Source organism: Squalius cephalus (genome assembly GCF_949319135.1).
Source record: "Squalius cephalus genome assembly, chromosome: 14".
In the NCBI taxonomy this organism is placed as follows: Eukaryota; Metazoa; Chordata; class Actinopteri; order Cypriniformes; family Leuciscidae; genus Squalius; species Squalius cephalus.
The window spans coordinates 28,175,391-28,195,047 of record NC_137135.1 but is presented as its reverse complement, the minus strand read 5'-3'; the positions used below and the strand labels follow the sequence as shown (position 1 = coordinate 28,195,047).

At 40.3% G+C, this 19,657-nt stretch overlaps 1 protein-coding gene across 2 annotated transcripts in view; it reads left to right on the top strand.

The window, feature by feature from the left end:
* Window positions 1–19,657, top strand: part of rxfp1 (relaxin family peptide receptor 1) — a 49,846-nt gene that overhangs the window by 995 nt on the left and 29,194 nt on the right. The window contains exon 2 of one of the 2 annotated variants that reach the window (XM_079892625.1): window positions 2,120–2,269. The exons of the other annotated variant lie outside the window; for it this stretch is intronic. Within the exon in view, the coding sequence (XP_079748751.1) occupies window positions 2,120–2,269 (150 nt within the window). The remainder of the gene's footprint in view (window positions 1–2,119; window positions 2,270–19,657) is intronic. 2 annotated transcript variants of the gene reach the window in all.

Here is a 19,657-nt window from a genome sequence, read left to right as displayed (position 1 = left end):
TGAATTGGCTTAATTCGCACACGTTTTCCAGTATTCAGTTATTAAAATAAGTTTATGAAGGAGGATGAACGAGGTACGCTATAATATTGCTATCGCCTACACTCGTATGCATAATTCATTATAAGGAACAGGAAATGGCAAATCCTGCCTACATAGGTTACTTACTGTAGGCTACATCTTATTTGGCTGCATGTGACAAAATTCTGTAAAAAAAATTGTATGCACCTGTGATATCCCAAAATTCTGTCTAGTTAGGTTTTGAAACACACCCCATGTTTTTCTATCATGGGGTGTGTTTCAAAACCTAACTAGACATGATATTTCCCCTAACCCTTAAACTTAACTTTTTTTGCATTTTTAGATTTTAATTAAAACATTGTTTAGTATGTTTATTCAGCTGGTTTCCTTGTGGTGACCGTTGGCTGGTCCCCTCAAATAAGGCAACATCTGACCTACTCACAGACTATACTCACACACAAAAAATGCATTAATTAAAATCTAAAAATGCAAAAAAAGTTAAGTTTAAGGGTTAGGGGAAATATCATGAATTTAGTATAAACAATAGAAGTCAATAGAAAGTCCCACTGTGGTAAAAAATAAAATAAAATGTGTATGTGTATTTGAATACCTATTCGTGATCTATGATTTGTATAATAATAATAATAATAATAATAATAATTTTGTCTTATGTTCGCCAATTTGTATTTATGATGTGAGATTTGTAAGCACTCTAAAACAGATAAACTCCATTTTCTTAATCCAAGCACAACAATACAGCTGCAACGAAAGTCAAGTCCTCAAAGAAATGTATTCATGGATTTTTACTGCCTAAAAAAGGAGCAGCATGTGCGTTTGTGTGGTTTGCAAATAGAACGGATGTTATGAGAAGCAGTGCATTATGGCAGTATTGATTCATTGATTTAACTAAAAACCCAACACATAATATCTCAATGGAAAGTTTAATGATATCAGGCCACTCAAACAAAAAAGGGTTTTACCTTTCAAAACAATGTTATTCATTGAAAGTATCTTAATTAGGATTTGATTAAGATCATGTTAATTGTTATTATTTATGTTATTTGCAGTAACATTTAGTTTCACACTTACCTCAGCTCTGAAACATTTACAGAGCTCTTCACAAACAATCTTGGATATACATAGGCATCCATTCAAAAGTATAATAGTTCTTAATAATTTTTGCAATATTAATGCAACACATTTTGTATTTTAGTGGATAGGAATTACATGCTGTACAGAATCATCGATTATGCTGAAAGTGTTGTGTATTTTCTATAAACTCTTCACAGTCTTTATCAATAAAATGCTTTGAAGTATATATAAATTCTCTCTGTTGTATAAATTCAGCCTAGACCTGTGCTGCTTTACTCACATTCAAAACGAAAGAAAGAAAGAAAAAAAGCTACTGCGTGATAAATAACCCTGCACGGTCTGCCTCCAAGCTTTTGCTACGCTACAGCAATTCTTTACGTTGATACACATCTATTTCTAATGTTGGGATGTTTATTCATAAATCTATAGGTTGCTTTGAGAATGACTTGCAGTAATCTGAGTCATACATAAAGGTTGAAACATTGAGTGAAGAATAAGAATAAAACCTTTCTTAGATTTTGGTCAATCATGAGAAAAGTAGTGCTGAAGCTTTGTGATGTTAATTCTTTAAAGTGGGTATATTTTAATATTGAAGTTGATGTACAGTACATATATTAATGTATGTGTAATTTAGCTTTTGTTGTAACTTTCTTTAACAATCTTGTCATTGACTGTTTTTATACAGAGGTGACTACTTGTACTTGTACTTGTACTAATTGTCAAAATTGTGTTTAACCTACAGAGCCTTTCAATTAAATCTTTAATTTGTATTACATTCTGCCATTATTTATCTTTGAAAACATGTTATATCATGTTAAAGCAGGAAAAGGGGACATTTTAAGTTGACATGTTTGAACATATTTGAAATAAAAATTGAAATTAGTAATTAATTACTATTTGTAAAAAAGACATTACACCTCATAGCGTAAGAAAGACAAATACAACAGTGTAACCTGAGACTGAATATGCTCAATTTCTCTCTTCCCATTTGTATTTGTCTCCTCTGAAGTGGTGCTGACCATGTTTAATGTATCAGAGGATCCGGCTCACTGCCCGCTTGGCTACTTCCCCTGTGGAAACCTCAGTACCTGTCTTCCTCAGCTACTACACTGCAATGGTGTGGATGACTGTGGAAATCAGGCAGACGAGGAGAACTGTGGTTAGTTCAGATTCTTTACTGTCTGTCTGTTGTCATTTACTTTGTGTGCTATTCTTCACCTTTTTTTATTTATTTTACATTGTACTGTAAGCCAGTGATATTGAGCTTACAACACCAATATTTACGCTATATTGTACCAGAGGTGTATAGTCCAGGGGGGCAGAAAGTAGAAGTCCTGCCATATGTTTATTCCACCCATGAACTCAGTCAGCTGATTTCACTAATTAGTTCTCTCTCCTGGCTGAATTAGCAAATCCAGGTGATTGGAACAAAATACTGAGGAGGACTTTTACTTTCTGAACCTGGACTTTACACCTCTGCATTGTACAGATTTTTATTACCACACATTGTTACTCCAGCTGGTGGTTTCTTTCAAAAACACTGATTCATTCAGAAAGATGAGCCATTGAATCATTGCAAGCGAGTCGTTCAAAAATGTTGATTCATTCATGAACGAAACAAGTGAATGAAACGCATTGGGAAATGGAAAAAATATACATTTGTATTAGTATTTCAGCAGTAGAGATGAGGTGTGAGGTCTTCCTAGTATATGGGTTGATTTTTTTTATCTTCTATCCTTCTTTTTTGCATCTTGTCTTTGATTCTTGTGCTATTCTGACTATTTCTCCTCCCCTCTCTCTGTTCTTCATTCTATGTCAGGTGCAACCATGTGCCAGTTTAGTTTGCTTTCATTGCTGGATGCTGACTATAATACACAATCAGTCAAATTAAAACAAAGATTTCTGAAATTTTCATCTGCACAAATTGTCATATTTCATTTAGTATCTCATCCATCTCCCTGAATAATGGCAAGCCTATCAGTTAAACAAATCATGGTTTATAAAGCCTAATTAATTTTTTCCCTGCAGGATTATCCTCTAATAGTCCTCAAAGTTATCTGTTGAGAAAGTACTGATGAAGAAACGACTAAGTTGTAATTGTCCTCACACCTTAAAATCAAATAGCATTGCTTGACTTGTTAACAATTACCTGCCGATCATTTATTTTTTACAAGAGAAAACCCACAGTGCTGTTTTTCATGTGAAGAGACACTGCAAATGGGTAGTAATTTCCCATTGATTCCTCTGTGATCATTTGCTCCAGTAATGTCACAACATGTTATAATGGCCCTAGATGTTATCTAGGCAGTTTTGATAATGTCATACTTGTCAGAAACAGAGCATGCCCAGCTGTTTGGCAACTGTCTCACAGCATCTGTCACAGCAACTGTATCAAACTCAATCTTAAGTGTCAACATTTGGCCCCTACAGCAGTGGGCACCATGTTTAACCTTGTCTTACTCGCTTTCGCGGCCTTTGTACGATGGAGAACAGGGGGAGATTAAAAGGCCTCGCATCGGCACCAGACTGTAAAAGGTCAGGGCGAAGGGAAATGTCACATTGTACATAATATCTTAAGACATTTACTTAGCCCTGTGTGTTGAGTCAAGCAGAACAGGATAGACAGGAAGTGAGAAATCCTCTAATGCTTTTCCAAATCCCTGAGATTGGTATTCCGAGTGTACCAATCCACTCCCACCTTTCTTATCACATTCACATTGTCGTAACTGAGTTATCAAAGCTTTTTCAGGGCCAGAAAGGTCACTGACAGATATCTCTGTAAACTGTAGGAATGAATTATCCAGATACTTTCTCCCGCTGTTCTTCGAAAAGTTGGGTATCGATGAAAGGCCAAGTGACCTAAGCTGTACTTGAGCTCAAATAGTCAAGAAAGAGAAAGAGAAGAAATAGTACCTTTTAGATCTTATAGATAATGAAGTTTTGTATAAACAATTGAATATAAAAATGAAAGCGGGATGCGGGCCCACCCGCAGTCAATCTCATTCTGTCTCTCTCTCATCTGCTCTCTCATGAGGATGAAAGACACATTTTGACTGGGTGACGCCACATAGAAAACCATTTGTCATTTTTGCCATGAACGCTTTGAACCTCAAGAGCTTTGTCAGATTGCAAAATTCAAGTCCCTCAGGAGAAGAGTATTCATCTGTGGGCTCATATACATTTTGTCATCACTTATGGTGTGTAGCTTTGATTTAGCATCGGGTTAATCTTAGAAACTGAAGATAGATTGCTGCACCACAGACAGTCATCCACTATGGCTGTGGTTTAATCTATTCAAAATAATATTTTGTCTCTGCATCAGCTTTTTTCCTACTTTGTGGATTTTCTTCTTCTAGAAAACTTAATTCCTGTATCTTTTGTGAGTTGTTTCAACAGTGGTTAGAATCGGATTGTTTTGTTAGCTGAGATTGAGATTCAGACTGGGACTGTCATTTGGAGGTTGGATTCTCTCTCAGTAATCCAGGGAATCTAAAATATCTCAACAGGCTTTCTTATAATGAGTTTTGCAATACCAAATAAACAAAGCATTACATTAATCTTGTCAACCAACAAATTGCTATGTCATCCCACCTGTTTATTAGGCCAAAATTACCCCTTAGCAAGTTATGGTGTATTTTATACTTGTAACGTATTTGCTTATGGGTTCAGCAGTACTAGTTTAATACTATCTCAGAGAACAAATTTAATGCTCAAAGATTTCGCTTTCATACAGTATACTATGAGAAATAATGTAGTTAATGTAGTTCTTAGTTGTATATGTTTAATTTAAGTGTCAGCTTTGTCTCAGACACTTGGCAGTCCAAATTATTGTAAAGGTATAAACCTATACAGCGAGTTTAAATTGTGCAGCTCAGATAATTTGGTCTTGGAAAGATTTGATAAATGTTTGATCTCATATTGAAATTCCTGACTTTTCATTTCAGATTGGAAAATCTGAGCACAGTTTGAGACATTGCTGAGAGTCTTTTTCCCAGAAGAGCTTTCTTATTATAAGAAACAATTGATATATTAAAGGTCCCATATTGTCACAACTGAAATCTCCTGGAAACAGTCCATCCACAGACAAATGCACACAGCCTGCATAAAGTAGCTGTGCCTTTTCACGAGCCGTTGTGACTTCCGTAAAAATGTTACGTCAGAACTACTCAGTCATCACCACCTTCAGTCACCACCCCGAGTACTGCCCACCATGATTGCACAGGCTTCCGAACAACATTAATATAAAAGAACAGTGGCTAATGTTTATTTATTCAGAAATACCACAGCAATTTAGTTCGACCTTAACCGTCTGTTCTGCACATTTCACAAGTGAATCATTTTGATTCATCATTTTGCTTCGTCAATTAGGCACAGTTCAATACCGGTTTTTGAAAGAAGCTAACGTTACTCATCAAAGATGCTGCAGTCCCTATGTTGTTTGGTCCGACCTCAAATTCGCAACCCGTAAATAAACTTCTAACACATTTTATGTTACATTATGGAGCCAGCATAATCTGAAAGTTTGCAAACTGATATGCAACACTAACTTGTTGCTAAGTTGATGCTGGCGTGTTGTTTTGTACAGTCTATAGTTGCCACAAGCTTTGATAGGAAAACGAACAAAGTATTTTACCCAACAGATATTCTAAGTTACAGACACCGGCTCTGTTGTTTTTATTGAGTTAAAGACGGTGAGATTGAGTTCACTCAGTCTCTGTGTCTTTTGTTTTGCTAACAGAAACTAACGTTTAGTGTAACTTAACTTACTTGCATGGGTAACCTTAACATTATTTCAAAAGTCTGAGTTTGTTTACAGACAGTTTAAATTAGCGTTAACGTTAAATCTGCGTGCAGCATTGATGTAATGGTAATTATAATACTCTTACAATAATGCTGAAAGTAAAAAAAAATTAATTACCATTCTGAAAAATCCTTTTGGTTGGTTGTCTCCTGTTGTCGCCGATTCGGGGTCGAAGTCTGGCTCGAACATATAAGGCCGGATAACATTTCCCTCAGCAATGTCCATCATTGCAGGTGCTTTATTTACCTTACTTGTGAGTGAGCATCACCAAGCCACAGCAGGCTACAGCCACAGAGCATGCATGACCCTAGTTACCTGTGGTTGGCCTGGCCATGCGTCACTCAGAAAACAACAGGCCAATCAGAAGAGAGACTCTTGAATATTAATTAGGCAGGCCAAAATAGACCTGTTCTTAGCAGAGCTTCTGAGAAAGGAGCTGTAAAAATATATTGAGATGGTTTTTGGTACTTATACCGCAAATATATATTCTTAAGGACATCAAAACCTAAAATAAAACTCCAGAAAGGTGTACAATATGGGACCTTTAAAGAGATGTGCTGTATGATTTTTTTTCCACACCACAAGTATTAGCCATCTCAGTATTTTATTAATGGCCTTCTAGTTTAAAAGAACAGCCTATCAACAAGGTCATGATGCAAAGTTGGATATGTGAATCCAGGCAATTGCTGAAAATGCTGTAATCTCTGATGGATTGGTTAAAGGGTTCAAAAAACACATTATAATTTAATTCTCATATGCTGAACATGTCATTTTGGTTTGACATGAGACACGAGAAGTAAATCCCATCAATTTTGTTTGCGTGGCTTAAAATGCAATAAGGTTAATAAGGTGCTTAATGTTAATAAGGTGCCACACTGTGTATTGATTCAATGTCCATTCATCACATCCCAATCGAAGAGTCATTATTTATAACTTATTTACAATTCCATTATCGAAATGTGTAACTAGAGGATTTTTCAGCAAAGGGTCCATTAAATAAAACTAGTAAAACAAGGTTGGTGGCATTTGCCCTTGCACTGTCAGGTTTGAGGAAGGGATGAGCGAGGACTCCTGAGACCAAGGAGTTGATGGGGTTTATTAATTAATTAATTAAATAATAATAATAATAGTAATAATAAAACAAACAAAAACTACCCTGTGGGGGAAAACAGAACCAGCAGCTAGACTTGACAGGAAGCAGCTAAACACGACATACATAAGATGCCGATCTGGCACAGGACTGAGCACACAGGGAGAATGAACATGGAAGGAAATCAGGACGGTAACAGGGGAGAGCAGGTGGAGCAAATAAACTAATACTCAGGTAACAAGAAGGGCGTGTTAAGACAATAGACAGTAGAGCACATGGCACATAGAAACAAACATGTCAAGCCATGTGCTCACATGTGCAAACAAAAACAAGAGCACATGGCCAGTGAACACAGTCACAAGCCATGTGCTCAAACAAGACACCAACACACAGCCAATGAGTGCACTCAAAAGCACACAAGACATGACAAAGGCCAATGAAAAACACAAGCCATGTGCTACACAGTACAAGACAACAAGAAAGCACACGACCAACACAAACCGTGTGCTACACAGAACACAACAACACACACGAATACAAGAGTCTATCTAGCTATATCATTTTGAAGTATGTCTTTTTACATATAAATGTGTAGTTACAGTGGGGCATACAGCATACTGCATGAAGATATTCAGTGGGGAGAACAAGTATTTGATACACTGCCGATTTTGCAGGTTTTCCCACTTACAAAGCATGTAGAAGTCTGTCATTTTTATCATAGGTACCTCTTCAACTGTGAGTGACGGAATCTAAAACAAAAATCCAGAAAATCACATTGTATGATTTTTAAGTAATTAATTTGCATTTTATTGCATGACATAAGTATTTGATACATCAGAAAAGCAGAACTTAATATTTGGTACAGAAACCTTTGTTTGCAATTACAGAGATCATATGTTTCCTGTAGTTCTTGACAAGTTTTGCACACACTGCAGCAGGGATTTTGGCCCATTCCTCCATACAGACCTTCTCCAGATCCTTCAGGTTTCGGGGCTGTCGCTGGGCAATACAGACTTTCAGCTCCCTCCAAAGATTTTCTATTGGGTTCAGGTCTGGAGACTGGCTAGGCCACTCCAGGACATTGAGATGCTTCCTACGGAGCCACTTCTTAGTTGCCCTGGCTGTGTGTTTCAGGTCGTTGTCATGCTGGAAGACCCAGCCACGACCCATCTTCAATGCTCTTACTGAGGGAAGGAGGTTGTTGGCCAAGATCTCGCGATACATGGCCCCATCCATCCTCCCCTCAATATGGTGCAGTCGTCCTGTCCCCTTTGCAGAAAAGCATCCCCAAAGAATGATGTTTCCACCTCCATGCTTCACGGTTGGGATGGTGTTCTTGGGGTTGTAATTATCCTTCTTCTTCCTCCAAACACGGCGAGTGGAGTTTAGACCAAAAAGCTCTATTTTTGTCTCATCAGACGCAGACCACATGACCTTCTCCCATTCCTCCTCTGGATCATCCAGATGGTCATTGGCAAACTTCAGACGGGCCTGGACATGCGCTGGCTTGAGCAGGCGGATTTTAATCCATGACGGCGTAGTGTGTTACTAATGGTTTTCTTTGAGACTGTGGTCCCAGCTCTCTTCAGGTCATTGACCAGGTCCTGCCGTGTAGTTCTGGGCTGATCCCTCACCTTCCTCATGATCATTGATGCCCCACGAGGTGAGATCTTGCATGGTGCCCCAGACCGAGGGAGATTGACCGTCATCTTGAACTTCTTCCTTTTTCTGATAATTGCACCAACAGTTGTTGCTTTCTCACCAAGCTGCTTGCCTATTGTCCTGTAGCCCATCCCAGCCTTGTGCAGGTCTACAATTTTATCCCTGATGTCCTTACACAGCTCTCTGTTGTGGAGAGGTTGGAGTCTGTTTGATTGAGTGTGTGGACAGGTGTCTTTTATACAGGTAACAAGTTCAAACAGGTGCAGTTAATACAGGTAATGAGTGGAGAACAGGAGGGCTTCTTAAAGAAAAACTAACAGGTCTGCGAGAGCTGGAATTCTTACTGGTTGGTAGGTGATCAAATACTTATGTCATGCAATAAAATGCAAATTAATTATTTAAAAATCATACAATGTGATTTTCTGGATTTTTGTTTTAGATTCCGTCTCTCACAGCTGAAGAGTACCTATGATAAAAATTACAGACCTCTACATGCTTTGTAAGTGGGAAAACCTGCAAAATCGGCAGTGTATCAAATACTTGTTCTCCCCACTGAATATCTTCATGCAGTATGCATGTTTTGGATATTCATAATCCAACATGGATAAAAAATACATCACAGAAATTATATAATTAGGTTATGCAAATAATCTTGAGTACCTATAGAGTAGTATTGCATCCTTCATATCTCCAAAAAGTCTTTAGTTTTATTATTTATAAAAGAAAGATAGGCTGTACCGAGTCTTTCCGGAAAAAAACGAGCGGCTGGAGGCGTGCCGTGTGGGCGGAGCTAAAGAATCACGAGCAAACTCATATCTCAATAAACAAACAGACACCTAGAGTGGCCAGCTAAACAAATGTATTTAAACACACACACACACCAATACATCGCATGCTCCATAGATACATTAACTATACGTGATCATGTTGTTTACTTGCTGTGCTTACGTGCCAATAGCTAACAACACACAGACATTTGAAGCAGTTTTACTCACCGCCTGTGGTCCCAACGCACGACCGTGAACCTTTATCGTTGGGACTGCTCCATCCTTAAGCATTAGACGATCTGCAAATCCGGCGCCAAACTGGGCCTTGTTTATAAAACAATCATCGTCGAAATGCAGGGAACAAACAAGAACACTTGCACAACTCCGTTGATGCTCTGGAAAAACAAACTCCATCCACTGGTCTCTTAACGCTGGGTTCTTTGGGAATCTGTGCAGGGTTGTCTTGCCCTGGCAACCAAAAACACACTTCTTTGGTGACATTGTTTATTTCTTTAAGACCTGTGACTGCAGCGCAGCCGATGACTTCCCTAAAGCCGAGCACAGCGCTTTGATGTGCGTACTGCTTTCGCTCTCTCGCTCTGGTCTACGGGTGAGCGCGCGCCCTTCTGGGAGAAGTGCCCTTAGGACCCGTATAAGGAAATTCCACCGCATCTGACGTCACACACGCCGATACTCGAAAAAAACTTTTTTTGGCACAGAAATACTCCATCAAACGTACAACTTAATTTTTGAAACTTTGTCCATGTTTAGCATGGGAATCCAACTCTTTAACAGTGTAAAAAACTCAGTATGCATGAAATAGCATTTCACCCCCCCCTTTAAACATTTACAAAACTAAACACATTATTATTTAGATGTGCTTGAGTATTCAGTACTTCATATAGGGGAGTAAGTGAATAGTGCAATATACTTCAAAATAGATCCTCTTAAAGAAACAATCAGGAAGCTCCAAAAAAGATGTCTCACTCACATACCCTTGAAGCAGTATTAAAAGGTTGTTGAAGCAGCATAATTATACATTTTGCAAGTATTTAAAGGGGTGTCTTAATGCCCTTTTCACAAGATGTAAATTAAGTCTTTGATGTCCCCAGAGTGTGTATGTGAAGTTTTAGCTCAAAATACCCCACAGATATTTTTATATAGCATATTAAAATTGTCACTTTTTGAGAGTGATCAAAAACGCACTGTTTTTGTGTCTGTCCCTTTAAATGCAAAAGGGCGGAGTTTCAACAGCTTGTGTCCTTTTACCTCACACAGACATGCACTGAAAATTTCAAAAACTTTTAGGATTTTATGTTCAAACCGGAGTCAGACAAAGATGGAGAGCCTCAATAAGAGGTGACAACATGTAGAATGCAACAGGACATTTCTGAATGGTTAGTTGATGAATTTAGGTAGCTTATGTGTTATCTTCTAGTCATTGATTAGCATATTCTGTCATGATAAACTATCCAATTTAGGGTTAGTGATGTTACTAACCCAGGAGGAATGTCGTGTAGGGACTATACCAGCCGTTTGTTATAGTCCGAAAAACGGACTAGAATATAGAAAAATGATTTCTTTAAAAGCAAATATCTTCGTTTGCTTTGAACTTTGAGCGTTGTAACTTTGCAGATGTTGTTTATGCTCAAACAGCAACATTACACACTAACTAAAGTTAGAAAAGTGAAATCATATTCAACCACCCCTTTAACATGATGTTTTTATTAAACCAGACATAAATGAACTCAAATGGGGTATGTAACACAGTCAAATTAATGAGCCGTTTGTTGATTGGGGAGTTAGATGGCAATGATCAAAGGGCCATTGCAAAGACATCACAGCTCTTCATAGAAAGTGAAATCTTTTGAGAAAAAGAGTACTTTTTTTCGGCTTTGGTGTAAGGACCACAGGGTAAAGTTTGGTTTTCGCATGAGGCTTCACCGCTAATTTCAGGCCAGACTCACACCTGCTGCTCTCTCACTGTACAGATATATGTTATCTAAAATTGGTGAATGTAGTAATTTAGCATTTAGTGAATAAATTATGACTTCAGCTCTGTGGGGATTAATAGAATCATAAAGTCTTACAATAGTAAGACCTGGAACCATGGAAATCTTTTCATGTTCACAAACGCTCAGTGTTTTTGCCTCTACAAGTGGCTGACCCTATCATCCAGAGCTTTGTTTAGGAATTTTAGATATTTTTAATGAAATATGTATCAAAGACTGTATCTTAGATGTAAAGGAAGGCCATTTTGTTTATATCAAGATGAAAGTGTTTAATAAACGTGAAAAAATCTGTGAGAGATTAATGGGAGGTAATGATGATGGTTGTTTTTGTACCTAAACACCTTCTCTGTCTAGAGTAGACATGATACCATGAATGTTTTAAGCAGTTTGTGCTTCTGCAGCAAAAAAAGAAGAGGTTTCTAACAATTAAAATCCTTGATGTGCAGCCTCATCTCATTAGTATTCATTAGTTTGCCATACAACTTTATAGCACACATACATCTTAATACTGTGATGTTAATGTATGAAAGGCTTCTAAAGCATAAACACCATTTTGTATCCTTTGAGATTAATATTAATTCTAATATTAATTCTAATATTAACACCAATCACACAAACACACACCGTGAAAACAGGCTGAAAACACACCAAAAACAGGCTGTAATGACAAACATTTTAGATATCAGTGAAAATTTTAAATTCTTCATTCCAATTTTAATGCCACAACTAAAACTACTAGCCTAACTAATATATCATTTTAAATATTATTAAAGCAATAACAAATAATCGAATTGCAAGCATGTCTCGATGTTGCACCAAGAAAAACGTCATCAGAGAAGAGATGTTGCTGCAAGAGGGAGGGAAAGTTATTTTGATTAAAGATTATGAGACAGATAAATCATTTATAAGAAATAATGGAATATTTCATTAAAAAAAACAAGAATTTAGAATTTTGATTTCGTGGTGACTTTAAAGGAACAGCTGTAAAAAAGTTCTGAGGTCGCAGAATAGCAACTGCAGCAGGCAGCGATGTTGCTGCCTGCTGCAGCAACATATTCTGATGTCAATATACATCAGAACATTGACTTTTGATATTTATCCCAAGAGAGAAAAAAAGTCTGCTATGATACGTGAATGAGGCTAATGTGTTAAATTTAGCACAATGAAAGTTGACACAGTTCTAGCATAAAAAATTATTTCTCAGTATTCATAGCACATAATTTACACTACTGTTCATGAGGTTTTGAGTCAGTATAATTTTTTTTTTTTAAAGAAATGAATACTGTTTAAAAAACTCTAAAGACATTTATAATATTACAAAAGATTTCTTTTTCAAAATGAATGCTGTTCTTTTGAACTTTGTATTCATCAAAGAATCTGAAAACAATCACGGTTTCCACAAAAATATTAAGCAGCACAACTAATTTCAGCATTGATGATAATAGCAAATGTTTCTTGAGCAGCAAATAAGAGAATGATATGTGACACTGAATACTGGAGTAAAGATGCTGAAAATTCAGCTTTGCCATCACAGTAATAAATTACTTTTTTTAAATGATTAACTATTAAATTATAAAACAGCTATTTAAATTTGTAGTAATAATTGACAAAATTTCTGTTTTTATTGTATTCTTGATCAGATAAATGCAGTCTTGGTGAGCACTGAGCGTAAGAGACATCTTTCAAAAATGTAAACAAAAAATTACCAACCCCAAACTTTTGAATGGTATGGTACCTCTAGAGTAATACATCCATGTTAGGACATTTTATCATAATTTTAAGGTTGAATACTGACAACGTCAAGCTCCAAAATGAACATAAAAATGTCATAAAGTAGTTCATATGACTTGTACATTTCAAAAGACTTTTGAAGTCATGCAGTTTTGAGTGAGGAAGAGATACAAAAAGTAATTTAATTTTAGGATTCACTTGAGTTTATGAAGTAGTTTGTCAAATAATTAATTTTTGATATATTCCTCATAAAACTATAATTTTGAAAATAATAACAGGATATAGGTTTTGATAGCCTTTGGCACTGTCTTGCAGGACAGATTGCGGCACTAACCCTTGCGGCATAGATCACAGATCTGTAGCTTAATAAATAAGTTACGGAAAGTGGCTGGGGCATTTCTCACGTACGTGAACATTCACTTTACTCATAATTTTTGTCATAATTTGTCTGAACCTCACTATGTGGAACCGTATACGCGTCGAGACTTTTCCTTGGCAAATTAATTATAGTTATAAATTAATTATAGTTATTTATGAAAAAGATGTATCTTTCATATTTTCAGTAGGCTTACTATTTTTATCCCAAAGTGCTAGACTCATAATTTACATATTTTGTGAGTAGGTCATACTGTCATAACTGTCAAAATAAAGTAATCAAGCAAATTATAATAGGGGCAATTTACAGATTATGAACTAAATAAGAAAATGTGTCGATGAAACAGATGTAAGTCAGGTTCCCTTTCAAGGGAACTAGAGCTGCGTCGAAACGCTGTGGGAACGCCCCTGCGTGATTGTGTCATGAAGCACGTATTGAATCAGTCCAATGGCAAGACGAAACGTCATAGGCGGGTGACGTCATCGACCAGGAAACTATAAAGCACCCCTGAATCATAACAGCGCTAGCTTCTGTGCCTTCAGCAAGCGCTCTGTGTGAATCATTGTCTGAAAAGTGTTTTTGTCTGTCCTTAGTTGCTACTAGGCAGGAATTTTGTCACATATATTCATTATATATAAAAAACTATATAAATGGCGAGCCAACACCAATATAGGAAGTGTATACATCCTTGCACTCAATATCTCATGGGTGGGAATACACACCAACTATGTGTTGTTTGGTTGGGAGTGCAGCATGCCCAGTCAGCTCTCGAGGGGCTGATTGCGAGCATTGTGAGCGTTTACCATTAAGAACGCTGCGCTCCCGCCGATCGCTCTTCGAGGAGGGTGGTTCGGTGAAGGTGTCGAAGTCCTGGAAAAAAACGGTTTCGTACCATGTGTTTAGTCCCCAAACATCTACACATTCCAATATACATGGGTCTAGACAACACGGTTATGGCGCAATGCCCAGGTCTGAAGAGATGCTTGCGAGCAATCTCCTTCCCGATTTGGCATCATCCTTTAAAGCAGAGGCATTACCCTCCAAGCCACAGAGAAAAACTTCAGCTTTGGTGGGTAAAGCTTATTCGGCGGCAGGTCAAGCCGCGGCATGCCTGCACACAATGTGACGTATTTAAAGACATGAGCGAGAGTGAGAAGGCCAGCACTGACGTGATTCGCGAATTACGTCAGGCAGCAGATTTATTATTTATTATTTATTATAAGGAAACACCAGTACTTTGTTTAGGCTTGGTTTGTAGGGAATTCCAAACCTGCGCACATATATTCAAACGCACATAACTATAGAACCAATTCTTAATGCGCATGTGAACGCCATCAGCGTTTCTCACAGGTTCGCGTTTAAAGTTTGTGTAGAGAGAACGTTGTCGTCTTAGCGGCCCCTAATTTAACAACAAATGATCGTTGCGACGGAAGCGAATCAATCAAAACTAACTTTAGCTGGAAAATAACTTTATTAAAGAACCGCTATAAAGCCAAAACAATCTTACCTTAAATTATACGTTTATCTCTGTAAAGCTGCTTTGAAACAATCTGCATTGTTAAAAGCGCTATATAAATGAGGATGACTTGACTTGACTTGAATTTATCTCTCCGTGCCACCAAGTCAGTGGGCTGTTCTATGGCAGCCCTGGTGGCTACGGAGAGACTTTTGACTGAGCCTCTCAGGAATGGAAAAAAAGAGAAAAATCGTTCCTTCTGGATGCCCCGCTATCCCCTGCAGGCCTATTCGGTGACTTAGTAAATACTGTCATTGATAGGTTTCAAGAAGAAAAAAAGCAGGTGGCAGCGTTCCAGAAATTCCTGCCACTCTGTGTTCATGTCTCTGGGACTACTGGGCGGGAGCAGTCCCGGCCATCGACCAGCTCCTCACACTGGGCGCAGCAAAAACAGAGTGTCGCGTCTTGCGCTCCCCAACAAAAAGAATGGGATGTGGCGCTCTCAGGCGAAGTCTTCCAAGGGTCCAAGATCTGAGGACCGTTATTGTTGCGAAGAAGGCTTTGTCTAGGGTAGCCCCCACCGAGAGAAAACTGAGTTCACCTCATTATATGGTGCCTGTTCTCTCTCTGTGCCCTCAGGGGACCATTCTGCTAACCCTGTCTTTATGCCCACAGCCGGGAGAGTACTCAGAGAAGTTCTCCAGAGAATATCTCCCATGAAGAAACATGGCTGGAGGATCTAAGACAAATTTCAGAGAGAATCCCCCCAAAAAAGAATTTCCTGTTTTATAGGATAAAGACAGACACATAAGATCATCGTGACTAATATGTCACGTTCTATCGATATGATTGGTTCAATTGGTAAAGCAAAACCCCCCAACGTTTTAGTACGTTCTGTCCTAAATTGTTAGACTGTTAGACCTAAAAGGGGAAGTAAGGTTTAGATGTTAGAATTGTTAGAATCATGGTAAGTTTAAATTATACTGTAGTTTACTATCTTATCTATTAAAAATCCATCACACTATTCAGTTCAGGTCTCGTCCACCACGATTCAGAGGGGTCCTGCCCACAGTTGTGGGCCACGAGCAGGCTCTGGTAATCGAACAAGAGGTAAAAGCTCTTCTGCAAAAGGAGACTAGCAGGGAGGTCAGGTATTACAGTCGGTACTTCATTGTCCCAAAGAAGGATGGGGGGTTGCGTTCAATTTTAGATCTGCGCCAGTTAAATTGCTCAGCAGGGAAGCTCAAATTCAAAATGCTCACTCTCAAGCAGATTGTGTCACAAATCAGATCTGAGGACTGGTTTGTCACAATAGATCTAAAGGATGTGTACCTCCATGTATCCATCCTTGCACAACACAGGAAGTTCCTGAGATTTGCTTTCGGGGGCTAAGCTTACCAATATCGTATTCTTCCGTTCGGCCTAGCCTTGTCACGTTCACAAAGTGTATCGATGCAGCTCTGGCTCCCCTGCGACTCCAGGGCATTCGTATACTGAACTATATCGACGACTGGTTGATTCTGGTTGATTCAATCGGAGCATCAGGCGGTTCGGCATCGAGATGTCGTTCTCGCTCACATCAAGAAGTTGGGGTTGAGGTTGAATGCCAAGAAAAGTGCTATCTCCACTACAGAGGACCACTTTTCTGGGTGTGGTATGGGATTCGACGACAATGCAGGCACGCCTGTCTGCTGCTCGTATATCTACGATTCTCTCAGCCATGAAACAAGTGAAGCTAGGCCAGCCGCTCACTGTAAAGCAGTTTCAGAGACTGTTAGGTCTGATGGCAGCAGCGTCCAACGTTATGCCTTGTGGCCTGTTGTACATGAGACCATTGCAGTGGTGGCTCAGGACCAAGGGGTTCTCCTCGAGGGGAAACCTGCTCCGCATGATCAAGGTCACGCAGCGATGCCTTCGTGCCTTAGTCATGTGGAAAGAACCTTGGTTCCTTGTGTTGGGAGCTCCCTGTCACGCTAACGACGGATGCCTCCCTTACGGGTTGGGGGGCGATCATGAGTGGTTGCCCAGCCCGAGGTTGCCCAGCCATCATCTATTGTGGCATATAAATTGTCTAGAAATGTTGGCAGTGTTCCAGGCTCTGAAACACTTCCTCCCAGACCTGAGGGGCCATCATGTGCTTGTTCGTTCAGACAACACATCGGTTGTCTCTTACATAAATAATCAGGGGGGTCTGCGATCGCGCCCCTTATTCAATCTGGCTCACCAGATCCTCCTGTGGGCCCAGGGGAAGCTACTTTCATTGAGGGTGATTTATATCCCGGAGTGTCTAAATCAGGGGGCAGACATCCTGTCGAGGCAGGGGCCAAGGCCCGGGGAATGGAGACTCCACCCCGAGGTGGTGGAGCTCCTATGGAAGAACTTCGGTCATGTCGAGGTCGACCTGTTCGCTTCCAAGGAGACATCACAATGTCCACTATGGTTCTCTCTCAGCCATCCAGCCCCTCTGGGGTTGGACGCTATGGTGCAGGCGTGGCCGAGGTCACGTCTGTGTGCTTTTCCCCCGATTACTCTCCTCCCAGGCGTTCTGGAAAGGGTTCACCGGGACGGGGTCAGTCTACTGTTGGTAGCCACGTTCTGGCCGGCCCAAGTATGGTTTGCAGACCTAGTGTCTCTCCTCGACGGCTCTCCTCTGGAAATTCCGATCAGGAGGGATCTACTCTCTCAGGCGAGTGGGACGATCCTTCAACCCCGCCCAGAACTGTGGAAACTGTGGGCTTGGCCTCTGAGGGGGCCCAGCTCATAAATTAAGGTCTCTCAACTGAGGTTGTGGAGACCATCCTCCACTCCAGAGCTCCGTCCACGATGAAGTTATACGCACTCTTGGTTTCTCCCTTGTGCCTGGAATTCTTGCCTGGCATGGTAAAGGCCTTCCTTCATCCTAGGCCAGGCTATGTTCCTAAGGTCCCTACTAGTGTTGTTAGACCAATAGTACTGCAGGGTTTCTGTCCTCCTCCTTTTCTGACGTCAGACCAAGAGAAACTAAATCTGCTCTGCCCCGTTAGGGCCCTTGATGCTTATGTCCACAAAGCTGCCCTGTGGAGGAAATCTGAACAGCTGTTCGTTTGTTTTGGGTCACCCAAGAAGGCGTGTCCTGCATCTAAGCAGAGGATGAGCAAGTGGGTGATTGAGGCTATCTCACTTGCTTATGAGTCGCTGGTCAGCCTTTACCTTTGGCTGTACGAGCTCACTCGACTAGGAGTGTGGCTGCTTCAGGCTGGTCCTCACCGCACACATTCGTGAGGTTCTACGATCTTCAGCTCCACTCCAGGGACTCAGGTGCTTTCGTCCGAATGTGCGCTCTGACTTCACATGGACGGACATTTGCTCTTATGGAGACGTGGGTATTAGCGTTCCCACAGTGTTTTGACGCAGCTCGAGTTCCCTTGAAAGAGAACGTCTCGGTTACGTATGTAACCCTAGTTCCCTGAAGAGGGAACGAGACGCTGTGTTGCCCTGCCATACTCCCGGCATGCCTGTGATCGACTTGCTTCATCCTATCAGAAGCTAGCGCTGTTATGATTCAGGGGTGCTTTATAGTTTCCTGGTCGATGACGTCACCCGCCTATGACGTTCCGTCTCGCCAATGAACTGATTCCATACATGCTTCATGACGCAATTACGCAGGGGCATTCCCAAAGTGTTATGACAAAGCGTCTTGTTCCCTTTTCAGGGAACGTCTCAGGTTACGACTGTAACCTATGTTCCCTGAGAACAGGGAATGCAACAATGCGTCAGAACGCTATGGGGAACGTCTCTGCGTGAACTGGTGTCTGAAATGCTTATCTAATCACGGCAATCCTATTGGCTGGCGACAGCCTATGACATCATCTCTAGTGTGACTCAGAAGTATATAAGGGGAGCCTGAAGAACATGTCAACAACTTATCGTCTGAAGGGACTGTTCAGTAGGCATCCCCGAGGCATGGCGAAAAGGAAACGAGAAAGGAACGTTCTACCCACGCTGCCATGCTGAGGGGAGTGCATGCCAAATTATTGCTGTGACAAAAAATGGCAGTTTCACTGAAATGCCAAAAACTCTACCCCTTTGGGTCACATACAGGCTGTCAGTGACAGTATTTCCTATGGCCACTGCCCAAGCTATAAGTCTTAAAGAGGCCTCCGATACAATGAAGGCCTACCAAGGGTGCTCAAAGGCTTTGGAACCAACAACTTCCTTGGAAGGGGTTCCTTTAAGGGAACATGGCCAGGGTGTCCAAAGGAGTCACTTTCTGAAGGGGACATGAAGTCAACCCCACATGCCACCAGGGAGGCTGACCTGGTCTAATTTAATGACCAGCCAATTTAATGTCTTGCCAACAACCTGTCTGTTTCCTAAACAGAGTCTCTAACATATTTTTCCTCACTTGTGGAGGTGTCCGATAGGGATGAATGCAGATAGTGGCAGTGATTGCTGACAGACCGGATCATAGAGACGGGCATCCTGGAGAGCAGAACTCAGCATAGCGCTTTCTAACCCTTGCGAACGAGGGGAGTAACTCTACCCAATCCTGGATCTACACAGTGCTTCAAAGCCATTTGGTGGCTGGGCACTCTGAAAGGGACCCTAATAGGGGAGCACCTCCAGCTCTAGGGCTGATCTAACAGGGAGGCCTCATGAGAGACCTTCGACCT